Source organism: Phoxinus phoxinus (genome assembly GCF_949152265.1).
Source record: "Phoxinus phoxinus genome assembly, chromosome: 1".
Taxonomy (NCBI): Eukaryota; Metazoa; Chordata; class Actinopteri; order Cypriniformes; family Leuciscidae; genus Phoxinus; species Phoxinus phoxinus.
In genome coordinates this window covers 10,785,844-10,803,468 of record NC_136876.1, presented here as the reverse complement: position 1 = coordinate 10,803,468, position 17,625 = coordinate 10,785,844, and the positions used below count along the sequence as shown (strand labels likewise).

The window sequence follows — 17,625 nt, the reverse complement described above, 5'->3', positions numbered from 1 at the left end:
AAGTGTTCTGAGTGTTTTTTTTTTTGGTGTGTTGCTATGCAGTTCTAAAGGGTTACAAGTGTTTTTGGTTTGTTGCTATGCAGTTCTAAAGTGTTCCGGGTGTTTTTTAATGTGTCGTCATGCAGTTCTAAAGGGTTACAAGTGTTTTTTGGTGTGTTGCTATGCAGTTCTAAAGGGTTACAAGTGTTTTTTGGTGTGTTGCCAAGCAGTTCTAAAGTGTTCAGAGTGCTTTTTATTGTGTTGTCATGCAGTTCTAAAGTGTTCAGAGTGGGGGGTTTTGTGTGTTGCTATGCAGTTATTGAGTGTTCAGAATGTTTTTTTAATGTGTTGTCATGCAGTTCGAAAGTGTTCTGAGTGTTTTTTAGTGTGTTGCTATGCAGTTCTAAAGTGTTCTGAGTGTTTTTAATGTGTTGTCATGCAGTTCTAAAGTGTTCAGAGTGTTTTTTAATGTGTTGTCATGCAGTTCTAAAGTGTTCTGAGTGTTTTTTAGTGTGTTGCTATGCAGTTCTAAAGTGTTCTGAGTGTTTTTTAATGTGTTGTCATGCAGTTCTAAAGTGTTCAGAGTGTTTTTTAATGTGTTGTCATGCAGTTCTAAAGTGTTCCCGAATATTTTTTGCGCGTTGCCATTCAGTTCTAAAGTGTTCTGAGTGTTTTTTTTGGTGTGTTGCTATGCAGTTCTAAAGGGTTTCAAGGTTTTTTTGGTGTGTTGCTATGCAGTTGTTAAGGTGTTCTAGTGTTACAGGTTTCCTCACTATCCGCAGTAGTAATAGTGTTGTGACTGAAAGATGACAAATATCCACTTTTAGTGTTTATTCAGTGTTATTTCTCAGAGGGATAAAGGTTTGCATAACACTCAGACAGGTTCTGTCTCTCGGGGAGGGTTAAACTGTTGTGTTCTTATGAATCATGGGGCCATTATGATTCAGAGAACACAACAGATTTCACACCTGATCTCACTGATGACGGTGTGCTCTGAGATCACACAAAACACATTTTTGTGTTTAAAAATGCAATGCACAATCCTGTTGTGTGAACGTTTTAAAAATGCAAGACGAGCGTTAAAAACGTGTTTCGAGTGAACGCAAGGTTGACCTTGACATGATGTAGCGACACATAACAGAGAATATAAGTGATCTGACAGGAACTGCATCAGATGAGAGGTCGAGACTAAGTCGAAAGTCAACAGTTGCGAGTCAGTCACTAAGATTCGCCCTCAGCACTGAATCATCATAATCATAAACACTGAACTCTCTGACCTCTCGCTCGAGTCTGAAAACGCTGGGCTTAAATTTAGCTCACGAGAGTCGTTGGGTTCTTCCGCTGGTTTAAGAGCTGCGTCCTGAGGTAACGGATGCGTGTGTGTGTGTGTGTGTGTGTGCGTGTGTGTGTGTGTGTGTGTGTGTGATGAAGGCGTGAGACACGGGACAGTCCCTGAAGACCCCTCCTCACCCTCCTGACCCCACGAGAGGAACAGAAACTCACTGAAGTGTGTGCGTGAGGTTTCGTTGGGTAGAAACTCCTTTATTGAACCTCTTGGGCCGTTCACACAGAACACGCTTTTGCATTCCATCGTGCTGATTTTCCATTGCTTTTATACATCTTTTTTTATTTGAAACTCTTTTAACTCCCTTTACCACTCTACAGATAAAGCGTAATTCTGTATCAAAATTTTAAGGCTAGAACAAGTAGTTTGTTAAGGCTTGGTTTGTAGGGAATTACAAACCTGCGCACATATATTCAAATGCGTATAACTATAGAATTAATCATTGATGCACACGTGAGCGCCATCAGTGTTTCTCACAGGTTCGCGTTTAAAGTCCGTGTAGAGAGAACGATGTAGTCTTAGCCATAGATATACATAATAAAGGCTAGATGTCTTACGGCGGAGTCTCTAACGTCATCACCCGGCGGCCATCTTGTCACAGGCAAGCTTTCTGGCGGGCTCTGTGGTTCCTGATGTAAGGCGAGGGATCTGTACGAACACAAATGCTCTTATCTCGCTGAAATCTTGACGGATTTACAAACGGTTTGGTTTCTTACAAACGTTATTAACGTGGCTATAATTCTGGATGCTTGAACGTGTTGAAATATATAATATTATAATTATTCATAAGTACGCAGTGTCATAACTACATCTCTGACGTTTATAACAAACCAACCCGTTTGAAAATCGGTAGAAAATTGAGCAAGTTACGGTTATTTACAAAGTACATGCACCATTAAAACACAATGTTACGAGTGAGCGAGCTGACTGTGGCAAGATGGCCGCCAGGTGCGGACGTCGACCTCCATTGGCCAGCAGCGCGGACGAGACATCAAGCCTTTATTATGTATCTATGGTCTTAGCGGCCTCTAATTTTATAACTAATGATCGTTGCGACGGAAGTGAATCAATCAAAACTAACTTTAGCTGGAAAATATCTTTATTCGAGAACCGCTATAAAGCCAAAACAATCTCTGTTACCTTAAATTATCCGTTTGTCACTGTAAAGCCGCTTTGAAACAATCTACATTGTTAAAAGCGCTATATAAATGAAGATGACTTTACTTGCTGTTTGCATGTCGGTAAAACAATGATAGTTTTTAAATTTTTTATTTAAATTAAATTATTGTAGGCTGTATACTATATTTAAGTTTGATAAGGTTTTGTATTTGATCATTTTGTATTTTTAGGGGATTTTATGGTAGGCTACTAAATTATATTTATGCAGTATTTATAACCCATTTATTCACTTTTTCCGCACAGACCTGAAAATAAAATTTACAACTTAAACTCGTAAATCTTGTACGCTTTGGACCACAGACTGAAGCTTTGTGTCTTTATTAAAGACGACACTTCGCAGATTATTGCCGAAGTGAAAAAAGTTAATAAGTGAACTTGAAAAAAGTTATACATTTTACATTTATTGTTACGAAAAATGCAACAACACCATTTTATGAATGCCATATCTAAACAAGTTGTGTTCCAAATTTGAGGCTGATATTTCGTACCATTCCGATAAAGTAAATTTTTTTTTACAAAAATAATAAAAAACTTTCAGGTCAACAATAGAAAAGCATAAACAACAACAAAATAAATATTGAAGTTGAATGGAAAAAGTTGGTCATAAGTATTTGACTGAATTCAAAAGCAATTTTTGCCAATTCAGAATTTTCTCTTCAAATCGTAGATACATTTTATTAGATTTGAAACCAATACATTCAAAGGATGTTTTATAATATTACTTTCTATTACCCGTATTTTCCGGAGAATAAGTCACACTTTTTTTCATAGTTTTGCTGGTCTGCGACTTAAAGTCAGGTGCGACTTATATATCAAAATTAATTCATACTAACTGAGATGAAACAAGAGAAAACATTACCGTCTACAGCTGGGAGAGGGCGCTCTAGTTAGCGGAGTTGTTCAGAAGCGACACAGAGGAAGAACTCAATGGATTCAGTGTTGAGGAATGAGATCGCGGGAGCTTGGTGAACTTGCTTACCGGTAACTTGCTGGACTCCCAGGTATATGTTCTTTATGCTATTGTGCAGCTGAATAACTGTTAATGTGTTACGTTAACATACCGGACACCTATTCAGCCTGTTGTTCTGTGTGCTATTGTGTAGCTGAATAACTAACTAACCTTTCCAGATTAAATGTCTGTTCTTGGTCTTGGATTTTGTGAAATACATTTCTAAATAAATGCGACTTATAGTCCAGTGCAACTTATATATGTTTTTTTCCTCTTCATGACACATTTTTTGACTGAGGCGACTTATACTCCGGAAAATACGGTAGTTAATTTATTTCACCAAAAGTAATTTTAAAAGACAACATTACATTCTTATCAGCATTTTATCAGCATATTGCACTCTTTGGTGTTTTAAAAATAGCCTTTATGTCATACATGTAGACTCACTATTGGCTGACGCTGGTCATGTGTGTGATGCGTGGTGACGTGCAACACAGACGCGCTGCGCAAGGCCCAGAGAGAAGGAAATTAGTGGAATAAAGTCGTTATTTTTGTTGTTTTTCCGCACATAAAGTATTGACGTCGCATGATAAACTTAATGCAGAGCCACTGTAGTCACTTGGACTATTGTAACGATGTTTTAATAACTATTCTGGGCCGGCGAGTTTGGGTCCTTCTGAAAGCCTATAGAGGAGTGAGACTGCCTCAGATTTAATCAAAAATATCTTAATTTGTGATCCGAAGATGAACGAAAGACTTACATGGTTGGAACAACATGAGAGTGAGTAATTACTGACTGAATTTTAATTTTTGGGTGAACTATCCCTTTAAGAGCCCAACTAATGGAAACACTGATCACTGTTATGGTGACTTTGAAACACATTCGAATTAAACCTCTGTTAATTCTCAATAAAACTTTGTAGACATCTGACAGAAATAAAGTCAGTCTGGTTAGTAATAAGTGAAGCTGGTAATGCTGTTTGTGGAGTTATTTATTCCTCCTCTGCTGAGATCTTCACAGATTTAATGTCATATTTTCTCTCCAGTGGATTTCATCTAAGACTGTGTCTGAAGTCAGTTCAATTCAGGTGTTATTCTCTTTGAGGTCGGGTGGATTCTGATTAACTGTCGGTGTTTTAATCGTTCATCAGCTGCAGAAGTCAGTTATAGTTGTTGTTGTGAGCGTGACTTTAGTACCTGTGTTCTGTGAGGTCCTGGCGTGACGTTTGTAGATGATGAACCAGAGGAGCAGCAGCAGAACCGAGCCGGCGGCGAGCAGCCCGACACAGATCCACACGCCGGGGCTGATGGAGAGCCAGGACTGATGCTGAGCCGGACCTCTGGTCCTCAACACGGGCGGAGGAACCGCTACACACACACACACACACACCTCAACATTCACGAGCAGCCAAGAAGAAGAGTATAGCCTACAGCAGCAGATTCACTCACCTGACGGCGTCAGTCCCGGGGACTCGAGAGAGAAGCAGCGCCGGATCAGAGAGTCCCAGCGAGAACCAGCAGCACACGGTCTCTCCTCCATCGCTGCTGATGTAAAACTGAGGACGACAGAGAGATCATGAACGGTGAAGGAGAGCGTTTCACTTCTTCATTTGAGACGTCGGAGAGAATGAATCACTGATCGAGTCTCTCGAGACCAAAAGACCAGCAGAAGAGAGAGATGGAGAGGAACGAGAGGAAACCCAACTTTATTTTTAACCCCGTGTTGTTCTCTGCAGTTCTTCATATCATACTAAACCAAAACATATTAGATAAACTGTGGCTCCGTGTTCACTTTTTAATGTCTTCATTTGATTCGTCAGATCAAGTGTCTTTATTCGCAGGAGCCTCAGAATTACTGTAGGAGAGTAAAAAGTCATAATTATGAGATACAATGACAACGAAATAGTCAAAATATGAGATAAAAGTCGAGACTGACAATGTCTTATGATATAAAAAGTGGAGATTATGAGAAAAGGGCGAAATTGAGACACGGAAAAGTCAAAATTATGAGATAAAAAAGTAAAAAAGGACAACATTTCGCATACAAAGTTGAGATTAAGAGAAAAGGGTAAAAATATGAGATCGGAATTCAAAATGGACAAAATTTAAATTATGAAATAAGTCGCACTTATGACAACTCCAAGTGACCTAAAATGACAATGATGAAATTGTCAAATTTGTCATAATTTTAAACTTTTCTAAACTTTTTACCTTTTATTTCACACGTGACATTTGTCTACTTTTACTTTTTTCTCACATTTTGACTGTCAATTTTGAACAAGTCAAAATATATATATATATATATATTTTTTTGGGATAAATTATGACATAAAAAGACAAAATTATCTTCATCTTAAGAACTACATCTGTTGCTTTAGCAAACAAATGTCTGTCTGTTTTGATTGTAAATTATTTGTGCATCTTTGCTATAAATGATGTACTTGAGGTAATATTTTGTATCTCTCATATAGCTAATGACATTCATAAGACTTTTTACATATTCAAATTCTGCGTGTTCACTGTGTGGTCTAGTTGAAATTGTTCACTTAAATAGGCTATTCAAATTTTGTAATTTTCCTGTATGATTTTCTTCTGCATAATCTATGGTGGGGTAACAACTTTGGACCCCATTGACTTTCATTGTAAGGGTAAAAAGAGGTATTTTTTCTAAATATCTTCTATTGTGTTCCCTCGCGTGTGTAAAACTGCTCAGCCTTTAAAACACACACACGTCAAAGTCCAACTTATGTTTTCGGTTTCCTCACCTCAAAAGCGCACATTTTCCTTTAATGTTTTTAAAAAAGTGTGAAATTACAGCGAACTTGCAATTATCTGTCACATGTCAGTCTCAAATGATCAAGCAATCACATGAACACGGATGTTCATTTCCTGGGGTGTTTGTGTTCTTCAGCTGAACCTGCTCAAGCACAACATGAATCCTCTCAAATATCTTTATGCCTGTTCTTCTAAACTCATATCATCGCATGTGGTTTATGATCATCTCGGTCATTACTGACCTGTGATGATGCTGTCAGGAGCAGATGATCTTCATCACAGCAGAGATCAATGATGATGAGTGAGACGAAGAAAGAGGAAACACCAACAACAGATCAACTTGATCTAATAATATACATCCAGCGGTCCGGAAAATCAAGGAAATTAATATCTTTCAAAAAACAAGGAAATTAATCAAATCAAATCAAAGAAATTAAATGTTTTCTTTTTTAAAGCATGCAAATACAATCTTTAAAAAGTCTTGGAAATAAATAACATCTTCTAAAAATAGCAAGGAAATGAAGAAGAATCGACAAAATTAAAATCTTTAAGAATCACTGAAATTAATAAAACCCTCAAAATAAGTCATGGAAAGCAAAATGTTTAAAAAACATTTTTAAAAATTGTAAACGTTAAAGTCATGGAAGTTTCTAGCATGAAAGTAAAAAATGTTCTAGTCATGTCGAGTTCTGAAGTAACAAATTGCCATTTCTCTCTCTCACACACACACACACACACACACACACACACACACACACACACACACACACACACACACTCTAAAGTTAAGGGTCACAAAGAGTGTGAATCCTGAAAAACATGCAGGTCTTCAAACTTCTGCAATTACAGAAACGTAATCATTTTAATATGTAAGGTTGGAAATAATCCGAGATTATTTCAATGCAAAAAAGACATTTGCTTTTCACTAAGACATTTTCAGCACAGCCCGTAGGCCAGAGTTTTGGAACAATGGGCGAAATTGTGATGGTCTGATTGGTCAGTTTGAATATCTCACACCTAGGTGTTAGGCAGATGGTCGGGGGAGAGATGACAAAACAGGACGGCAAATGTTCTTCGCTCTCTTGTCTTTGGATGCCAAGCTGGGGAGAGGGTCTCTCTCCCTCTCGCGCGCGCTCTCTCTCTCTCTCTCTCTCTCTCTCTCTGGTAACATTTATACTGGGTACAAATGGTTTAAATTCTCATTACATCATGTTGTAACTATTTAAGTGTAAACATAACCTTATTGCACATTGAAACCTTTTTAATTCATGGAGTCAGATTAAAACGAGATAATTGCATATGAGAACCTGTGTCTTATTTAACCAAAATTCCTTTAAACCGCTGGAGAGACTAGAACACGCGCTTCCTTCCCCGTGCTGCTGGAAACCCTCATTGGACCAAAATAGCGCAACTTACAAATATATTGCGTATTACTTTCTGTAAAATAAAATGTTGGAAAATGAGCAGCTTCATTATTACCCCCAGAAATATCTTCCTTCAGCCTTCGAATATCATCATGGACGGTCAGAAATGTGTAGAATTACTGTAATAATAAAGCAGAAATATAACCTCTAGAAGCAGCACATGTGTCTTTCCCTCCACTGTGTGTACATGTGTTCGTGACACGATCTGCCAAACTCTGATGAATCAGATCAAAACCCATCCAACAAAAACACTCGACACGGAGAAATGAGGTGTGTGTTCATTCATTGGTTGAATCAGAGAAAAATCACAGACAGCACAGATCAGATTACACACATCCAGATATGAGGAATCATAACACTGCAATACTAACAGAGGCTTAGACTGGCGTTCCCTGAGAGAAAACATCTGCACTGGAGGAAACATCACAGTGTTTATAATACACACTTTATACACACACTTTGTTTTCCTGCTCGTGTTGTTCATCAGGACTCCATTCAAAACAAACCTTCCTCGCTTTAAACACGCATATCTGACAAACAATCATGCTTCGCCCAATCATTATTATGACATAGGCCTAGTCGAAATTATGACAGACATGTCAAAATTGACAAATAAAGTCAAATTTATGGCATACTAAGTCACATTTATGACAAGTCAAAGGAAAAACAATCATGCTTCAGTAAATCAATTATGACATAAACAGTTGAAATTATGACACGCCATATTTATGAGAAGAAAAGTCAAAATTATGACATACTAAGTCATTGTTGACTTAAAAGCTCATTAATCCATGTCATAATTATGACAATTTATGCCATAATTTAGACTTTTCCATCTCATAAATATGTCATAATTTAGGACTTTTTAATGTCATAAATATGATTTAGTGTCATAATTTCAATTTATGCCCTAATCATGACTGTCATAATTTAGATTTTTCATCTCAAAAATATGAGTTATCATTATGAGAAAAAGTCAAAATGACATGCGTCATAATGTCGACATTATGGCATGAATATCACTCGTCATTTGTAATTTTCATCTCATAAATATGATTTAGTGTCATAATTTCAATTTATGCCCTAATCAAGAATGTCATAATTTAGATTCGCAAAAATACGACTAAGTGTGTCATTTCGACTTATCTCATATTGATAACTATGTCATAATGTCGACTTTTCATCTCTTGAATATGACTTGTGTCATAATTTTGACTTTTTTGTGATAACTATGTCTTACCAAAGCATGATTTCCCCCTTATGTGGCAGATAAAGGCGTCCATAGTAATAAACACACAGTGTGCAATAAATCAATCTGATTATCTTCCTCAATCCATCAATCAAGAGGCGTAAACCGTCCTGGACTGAGTGTCAAATGACGGCTGAGGAGTTTAGCGTTCAGAGTAAAAGCTGATTGGACAGATTGGTGTTAGCGACAGTGAACTCCCATGATCCTCAGGGGCGGAAGAGCTGCGGCTGCATGCTGACGAAGCTGAAGTTGTATGCGAGAGGAAGCCCCTGGTGAGCGGTGCTGTTGAACGCGTCCCAGGAGAACACGGGGAGCCCTCCTTCAGTGGTGGGACCGTTCAGCGCCTCCGCCACGAACCCCCGGGCCATGAGCAGATCCGTCACCTGACCAGAGGACAACAGAGTCAGGGGCAGAGAACTCAATCTGATTGGCTGATAGAGCGGGTCAGCTGACCAGAGAACTCAATCTGATTGGCTGATAGAGCGGGTCAGCTGACCAGAGAACTCAATCTGATTGGCTGATAGAGCGGGTCAGCTGACCAGAGAACTCAATCTGATTGGCTGATAGAGTGGGTCAGCTGACCAGAAAAGCAGAGAACGCATGAGCTGATTGGCTGATAGAGCGGGTCAGCTGACCAGAGAACTCAATCTGATTGGCTGATGGAGTGGGTCAGCTGACCTTGGTGTCGTAACATCCTCCAGGACTGGCCTGATGCTCGCGCAGGTCGTTGCGGCAGCAGATGGACTTACACGGGTCGCCCTGCGAGTACGGGTCGTTCTTATAATCTGAGGACACATTCACATCATCAGACAGTGATTGACAGGAGGAGACAGTGATTGACAGGTATACTTTGAGCTCATTATACAAACAGGTGCCTCAATATAATATATGGCTTTCACTGTGTGGTATTTAAATGATAAATAAAAAATAATGAAAATATTTATATTTTCGGATTTCTAACAAAACTTAAACCAAACTGAAATATGCAATTATATTTTATTATTGTTAACAATAAAATACTAGGATTAAAACATATTAGCTTATTTCTTTTTGATTTTTGTAGATACGGCCAGGGTTATTATCGTTAAACAAACACAAAAACGTTAAAAAGTTTGCTATTTGAAATAAAAAATGTTTAACATTAACATTAACAATAAATGTTAAATGAAAATGAAATGCGTGTATGTGTAATATATATATATATATATATATATATATATATATATATATATATGTAACTTAAATGCATTGTATTTCACTTGTTGGCAAGGCAATTTTTAAGTTAACTCGTAGCAAAATAACTAAAACTAAAATAAAAATGTATAAATTCTATACACATTTTAAAAATTACAACACACACACTTGCTACTACAATGAAAACTACAATGAAAATACCAAAAACACTAATTCAAAATATAAACAAATGGAACTTATTTTATTTTAGCTAGTAGCTAAAACATTTCTAATTTTAATTTAGTTTAACTTGAAGAACTAAAACAATAATTAAAAAAAAACTTGTTATTATTTCTAAGTATAATTTAAAACATTAATAAAAATGACAGCACCACAAAATTACAAAAACCTAAACTACAATCAAAAATATAAAAAACAGCGAATACAAAATATTAATAAAAATATTTTTTTTACATATATTTTTTAATTAAGTCCTATTCCATAAGTGACATCATCAGGACTCAAAGTCAACACCTGTCAGACTCGGTGCGGTGTAACCGATTGGTTGTTTGGTGGTTGCTATGGTTACCGTTGTATCTCATGATGTGTTTGAGGGTGGTCAGGTCGTTCACTGAAGACTGGTCGCGGCGGAAGATCTTGGCGCGAGGGCAAAGGTCATAGGAAAAGTCCTCGCCATACTGCTTCCACATCTGCTCGTACCCGCTCAGATCGTACACCTTGCGGTGGAACGGCACGTTGTAGGACGGCCAGTAACCTGAGGGGCGCACACACACACACACACACTTAATGTTTAATTTCACCATCAGGATTACAATAAAAAGCAATGAAACTGAAGCCCGTGTGAGTCTGACCTCTGCGCAGGGTCTGCGTCTGGTCCGAATACTCCACCAGTCCCGGGATCTGCTCCACCACAGTCAGCGCCCCGTCATCCAGACGGCTGCCCAGAACCACTTTACTGGAGTCCACCACCATGTACTGGTTATTATATGTGCCTGATGATGGAGAGATGGATTGGAGCGCTGATTCACATCACACCAGTAAAGCAAACCGAGGCCAGAATATTTTTCACATTTATTTATACATAAATGATATTATATAATTTTATTATCTATATATTTTCTATATATCAATCTTAAATTATGTACTACTATATAATCAAATATTGAAAATCATTTTAATTTAAACAAATTAAAATATATAAAACAGAAATGTTTTTTACATTTTTATTTTTCATAAAGTAGTATATCATACAATTATAATATTAATATTATACATTTTATTTTTCAATATAAAATTATTTGCTACTCCATAAATAAAATCCAAAATTAATTTGAAATAAAATGCATACATTTTTACATTCATTTTATTTTTTATAAACTATACATTATAATCTTTTAATATTAATATATATAAATATAAATATAAATAAATATGAATAAAAAATATATATGAATAAAATTAGATAATTACATATTTATACTTAAATTATGTACTACTACATGAAATCAAATAATTATGTATATATTTTTTATATAGTATAACATATATATATTTGTGTAATGCTGTGTTTCTGACCGGAGTTGTATCTGGAGAAGGTCTGCGCCCACTGCTCTCCGGTCTGCGCCAGCACGTGTGCCAGTCGAACCCTCTGCCAGGAGAACAGGCTGGCGGCGGTGATGTAGGAGTACAGCGAGCTGTTGAAGACGTTATTCGTGGTCTGGGTCATCATCAAACCGCTGCCCAGCAGATAGAAATCATCCAGAGACACCAGGAACCCTGAACACACACACCACACACTTTACACTACTAATGTAGAAATATGGTACGTTACAAATAATACATCTAATATTAAAACTGGACAGTATAAAACACTGGACAGTATATACATTGCCCACTATTATTTATTTTTGTTCAGTCAATTAATTAATCAACAAATGGACCAATGAACAACTGTGACCCTGAACCACAAAAACCAGTCACAAGGGCAAATTTTTTATTATTTTGATTTATACGTCATCTGAAAGCTGAATAAAGCTGAATAAATACACTTTACATCGATGTATGGTTTGTTAGGATAGGACAATATTTGGCCGAGATACAACTATTTGAAAATCTTGAATCTGAGGGTGCAAAAAAAAAAAACGCTGATCAAGTGAACCGCTGATCAAGTGAACCGCTGATCAAGTGAACCCCTGATCAAGTGAACCGCTGATCAAGTGAACCGCTGATCAACTGAACCGCTGATCAACTGAACCGCTGATCAAGTGAACCGCTGATCAAGTGAACCGCTGATCAAGTGAACCGCTGATCAACTGAACCGCTGATCAACTGAACCGCTGATCAACTGAACCGCTGATCAACTGAACCGCTGATCAAGTGAACCGCTGATCAACTGAACCGCTGATCAAGTGAACCGCTGATCAAGTGAACCGCTGATCAAGTGAACCGCTGATCAAGTGAACCGCTGATCAAGTGAACCGCTGATCAAGTGAACCGCTGATCAAGTGAACCGCTGATCAAGTGAACCGCTGATCAAGTGAACCGCTGATCAACTGAACCGCTGATCAAGTGAACCGCTGATCAAATGAACCGCTGATCAACTGAACCGCTGATCAAGTGAACCCCTGATCAAGTGAACCGCTGATCAAGTGAACCCCTGATCAAGTGAACCGCTGATCAACTGAACCGCTGATCAAGTGAACCGCTGATCAAGTGAACCGCTGATCAAGTGAACCCCTGATCAACTGAACCGCTGATCAACTGAACCGCTGATCAACTGAACCGCTGATCAACTGAACCGCTGATCAAGTGAACCGCTGATCAACTGAACCGCTGATCAAGTGAACCGCTGATCAAGTGAACCGCTGATCAAGTGAACCCCTGATAAAGTGAACCGCTGATCAACTGAACCGCTGATCAAGTGAACCGCTGATCAACTGAACCGCTGATCAACTGAACCGCTGATCAACTGAACCGCTGATCAACTGAACCGCTGATCAAGTGAACCGCTGATCAACTGAACCGCTGATCAACTGAACCGCTGATCAAGTGAACCGCTGATCAAGTGAACCGCTGATCAACTGAACCGCTGATCAACTGAACCGCTGATCAAGTGAACCCCTGATCAACTGAACCGCTGATCAACTGAACCGCTGATCAGGTGAACCGCTGATCAGGTGAACCGCTGATCAAGTGAACCGCTGATCAAGTGAACCGCTGATCAAGTGAACCGCTGATCAAGTGAACCGCTGATCAAGTGAACCGCTGATCAAGTGAACCGCTGATCAAGTGAACCGCTGATCAACTGAACCGCTGATCAACTGAACCGCTGATCAACTGAACCGCTGATCAACTGAACCGCTGATCAAGTGAACCGCTGATCAACTGAACCGCTGATCAACTGAACCGCTGATCAAGTGAACCGCTGATCAAGTGAACCGCTGATCAAGTGAACCAGTGCATACCAGGGTAGCTGCTGAAGGACAGTTTGCCGGTGGCTGTGTGCGGTTCGCTCAGCTTGAAGTCCCAGTGTTTGTAGATGCGCATGGTGGCGGCGTACGTGTACCAGCTGGAGTGAGCGAACAACAGGTTCTCATACCCGGGCAGCATCTGCAACACACAGCGAGAGTGAGAAAACATCCCCCCAGCTGACTTCTGACGTCCTCCTGACCATCACTGACGTCACCTTTATGAGCGCTGAGCAGTGGCCCATCGGGGGAGCTTTATACTGACTCATGAGGGGCGTCTCGCCGGGCACCAGCGCCGGGATCAGATCCAGCAGATCCCCCACCGCATTCAGGAACTCAATGGAAAACTGGGACAGAGGCTACAGAGAGACACACACACATATAAACGTCTGAGAACGAGCAAAACATACTTCAGCTTCAACAGATGCAAACGTGCCATGCAGAAACAAGAACAAGCACTGATAAAGCTTCAGTTAAATAAATCTGTTTTATTTGTATTTAAATTTAAATGTTTGGCATTTCCAAGTAGGTAATAGAAAAAAATACAGGAGATAGAGCTTCAAACACAAACATAAAAAATGTAGATGTTTGTGTCATTTTCTAAAGAAATAACAAAAATACAGGAAATACACAAAAATAAAACCTTTTTAGATGTTTAAGTCATGCAAGTAAGAAATGGGGAAAATACAGGAAATAGAGCTTTAAACACAAAATTAAAAACTTTAAAATTTTGTTAATGTAGGTAATAGAAAAAAATAAATACAGGAACCAGAGCTTTAATAAAACTAAAATAAAAACTCTTTTTAGATGTTTGGCATTTTCTAAAGTAAAAAAATAAGACAAATACAGGAAATAAGGTAATAAAACAAAAAATAAAAAACTTTAGATGTGCGTGTCATTTTCTAAAGTAAGAAATAGGAAAAACACAGGAAAGAGAGCTTAAAACACAAAAATAAAAAATTGAGATGTTTGTGTCATTTTCTCAAGTAATAGGAAAAATACAGGAAATGTAGCTAATAAAACACAATTAAAAACTTTTTAGATGCGTGTCATTTTCTAAAGTAAGAAATAGGAAAAACACAGGAAATAGAGCTTAAATCACAAAAATAAAAAAAAGATTTTTGTAATTTAAGTGAGAAATGTGAAAAATACAGGATTTTAAAAAAATATTTTAACTCAAATGACAAACATCTAAAAAGTTATTCTTTTTGTTTTATTAAAGCTCCATGTTCAGACCCCCCCCCCCCCCATCTCTTACTTAAAACAAAAGTAGAAAAATTATTTTAAGCTTTTTAAGTATTTTTTAAAGAGATGGAAAAAACACAGGAAATTGAGCTTAACTAAAACAAGAGTAAAAGCAGTTGATCTCCAGAGTCCAGTATGAGGGGGTCAGCTGGTCTCTCACCTTCCTGCCCTGTTGTTTGGCCCAGTCGCTCACCCCGGCCTGCAGCCCGTCCAGCTGCGCCAGAATCAGGCCCGTGTGAATCCACAGCGGATCAGTGGTGTTACGCGTCACCTGACGGCGAGTCCACTCGTCCTGCTTACTACAACACCACAGACAGAGTCAACACACACACACACACCGTACGGAGCAAACACACACAGGGGAGAGCGGCACTCACGCCATGAAGCGCTTCACGGCCACCAGGGTTTTGGGATTCTGGATCAGCTGCGGGTACATGTTGGTGTAGTGATCCAAAATCTGCCTAAAACACATCAACACAGTGTCATTCCCATTCATCTCACCTTTTTACTCATATCAAACTACAAGTAGTATATGATAGCTAAAAATAAACGTACAACCCAAATCATACATCAATTTTTTTTTTAAATGAATACTTTGATATGCTGTGAAAAAGCCTTGTATAAAATGCATTGTTATTATTATAAGGCTTGAAGTATTTCAGACACGTACGGCGCGGTGAGGAAACCCTCCAGGTATCCGGCCGTGAACATGGTGACGGTGTCGGTCTCCGGCGTCTGCCCGTATCCGGCCCGGATCTCCAGCACACCCCATCCCGACGACCACAGCGTGTCGTTATAGTAGCCGTAAGCGTCGCCCTGCGGGTCCAGAACGCCTTGCTTCAGCACAACGGCCTTGTGGGTCGAATCCCAGTACGCCGTGGCCTTCAGCAGCTCTGCATCAAACACACACACACACACACACACAACAGTATGACGTTATTATGAGCGAAATATCATCACAACATTTATTTCCATCAAGACGTTGGTCAAGATGTTGTATTGACAATGCAAGAGTCCAGCACTGTGTAAAGTCTCCTCCAGAACATAAATCGTGACTTCGCCATGCCGGAATATGGCCGTGATTTGTGTTCCTACATGGTTGTGTAAGAAATGAAAAGCTACACACTCCATCGATTAGGGTTGTTGCCAAACAGATAGAAACATAATCAATGCAATAAGGATCCAATATTTGAGTCTTAAGCATTTGCCTATTTAAATCCAAACAGTGACTACACACACACACACACACACACACACACACACACACACACACACACACACACACACACACACACACACACACACACACACACACACACACACACACACACACACACACACACACACACACACACACACACACACACACACACACACACACACACACACACACACACACACACACACACACACTGTTCATTAATCTCAGTCATGTGGGAGTCTGCTACTTCCTTAAAAATACTTAATGCCGTTTTTAACCATAAGAGGAACTTTATTTCAGGATACGAGATGAAAAATGAGATGAGACACCCTATTACCTAAGAATATAAATCTATATTTAATGAGTGACTATAAAATAATAAAACACTCAAACATGCTTTAGTCTGACATTAATACATTTCAATAATTAGGGATAATTTGCCTAAAACATTTTTATCCTGTGGATAGATGGGTAGGTATCAATGTTAATAAATTGTACTTTCTTCCACAGAAAACCATTTTTAAATTATACATTCAAAGATAGGTACTACATTTTATTTTATATTGTTAGATATATATTTTTTATATTTTTAGATAAATTTGATACAAGCAAACATTTGCAAACTTAACCACTAAGTTAAGCTTTTGTTTCTCATATTCTCTCAAATCCAGGTTAAAATATTACTTTAAATAAATAATACTTCACACAAACCTTCTTACTACAATGACACGTTTCCAAACTCAGTTTGTTAAGTACCCATAAAGTAACAGGAGACACATATCTCAGATTTCAGATTGAGTTTTAAAGGATCATGTGATTCTCCAGTGTGTGCATGATCAGTGTAATAGACAAACCTGCAGCTTCAGCCAATTCCTCTTTAACTCACTTAAAACACACTTGACTTGAACTCTTATGAGCGAAACAAAAGCACGTGTGATTTAAAGAGATTTACACGGAACATATGGCCGTATAAATATATAAAACACATGGTCATATAAACATATAAAACACACTGTCGTGGCACACGAGCTTTATGAAAGCCAAGGTTATATAATACGAGAGTTACTTACTGTCGCTTCTCGCTGTTGCTGCAAAACAAGCGAGAATTAAAACACAAATGCTGTTTGTCATGTTTGTGTCCATGTTCAGTCAGTCGCAGCGCAGAAACTGAAAATAAAGTGGGAAATCCGTCAGTAAACAGCTTCCTTGTGACAAAACAACATTAATAAACCTGAACGCGATCTTCACACGAGATCATATAAAACTACGTTTAACTTAAAAGCGACTGAGACACACTGAACGACACAATAAACGCCGAGAAAAAGAAAAACAATGTTCACCCCAGATGGGACTCGAACCCACAATCCCTGGCTTAGGAGGCCAGTGCCTTATCCATTAGGCCACTGGGGCGGATGATACATACGCGGAGGCGGAGACCGTTATAACGCGTCCAATTGGACCACTGCTGACGGTCGATGCGGAAGCGAAGTCGCTAGTAAAATCGTTATGAATTAATAAAGCTTGAATGAGGTGTTTAGACGCCTTAATTTATCGCTATAATAAATTACATGTTAATGAACTAACAAGGAGATGTTAAAGTGAAGACAAGTGTAAAAAA

The 17,625-nt window shown here is 38.5% G+C and overlaps 2 protein-coding genes across 6 annotated transcripts in view; both read right to left on the bottom strand.

Moving 5' to 3' along the window:
- LOC307001074 (uncharacterized protein) overlaps positions 1–5,342 on the bottom strand; it is a 6,867-nt gene extending 1,525 nt beyond the window's left edge. Inside the window, exons 1-2 of one of the 2 annotated variants that reach the window (XM_079617209.1) lie at positions 4,902–5,342; positions 4,650–4,820 (exon numbers count right to left, since the gene is read on the bottom strand). In XM_079617209.1, the coding sequence (XP_079473335.1) occupies positions 4,650–4,820; positions 4,902–4,992 (262 nt within the window). In that variant the 5' untranslated portion in view covers positions 4,993–5,342. The remainder of the gene's footprint in view (positions 1–4,649; positions 4,821–4,901) is intronic. The other variant, XM_079617210.1, reaches the window with a different exon arrangement.
- Positions 5,343–7,655: 2,313 nt separating this feature from the next.
- Positions 7,656–17,530, bottom strand: plbd1a (phospholipase B domain containing 1a). Of its 4 annotated transcripts, none has more exons than XM_079615998.1 (12): positions 17,348–17,530; positions 17,078–17,174; positions 15,477–15,699; positions 15,184–15,267; positions 14,967–15,105; positions 13,780–13,920; positions 13,559–13,703; positions 11,670–11,870; positions 10,946–11,086; positions 10,663–10,848; positions 9,579–9,685; positions 7,781–9,283 (listed from the first exon to the last, which is right to left on the bottom strand). In XM_079615998.1, exons 2-12 carry the CDS (start codon positions 17,148–17,150, stop codon positions 9,107–9,109), a joined length of 1,617 nt encoding a protein of 538 aa, XP_079472124.1. In that variant the 5' UTR covers positions 17,151–17,174; positions 17,348–17,530; the 3' UTR covers positions 7,781–9,106. The 4 variants fall into 4 exon arrangements, with proteins under 4 accessions (XP_079472123.1, XP_079472124.1, XP_079472126.1 ...); XM_079616000.1 differs by having other exon boundaries at positions 7,918–9,403; positions 9,536–9,685; positions 17,348–17,415; XM_079615997.1 differs by having other exon boundaries at positions 7,656–9,283; positions 17,078–17,430.
- Between the last annotated feature and the right edge of the window lie 95 nt (positions 17,531–17,625).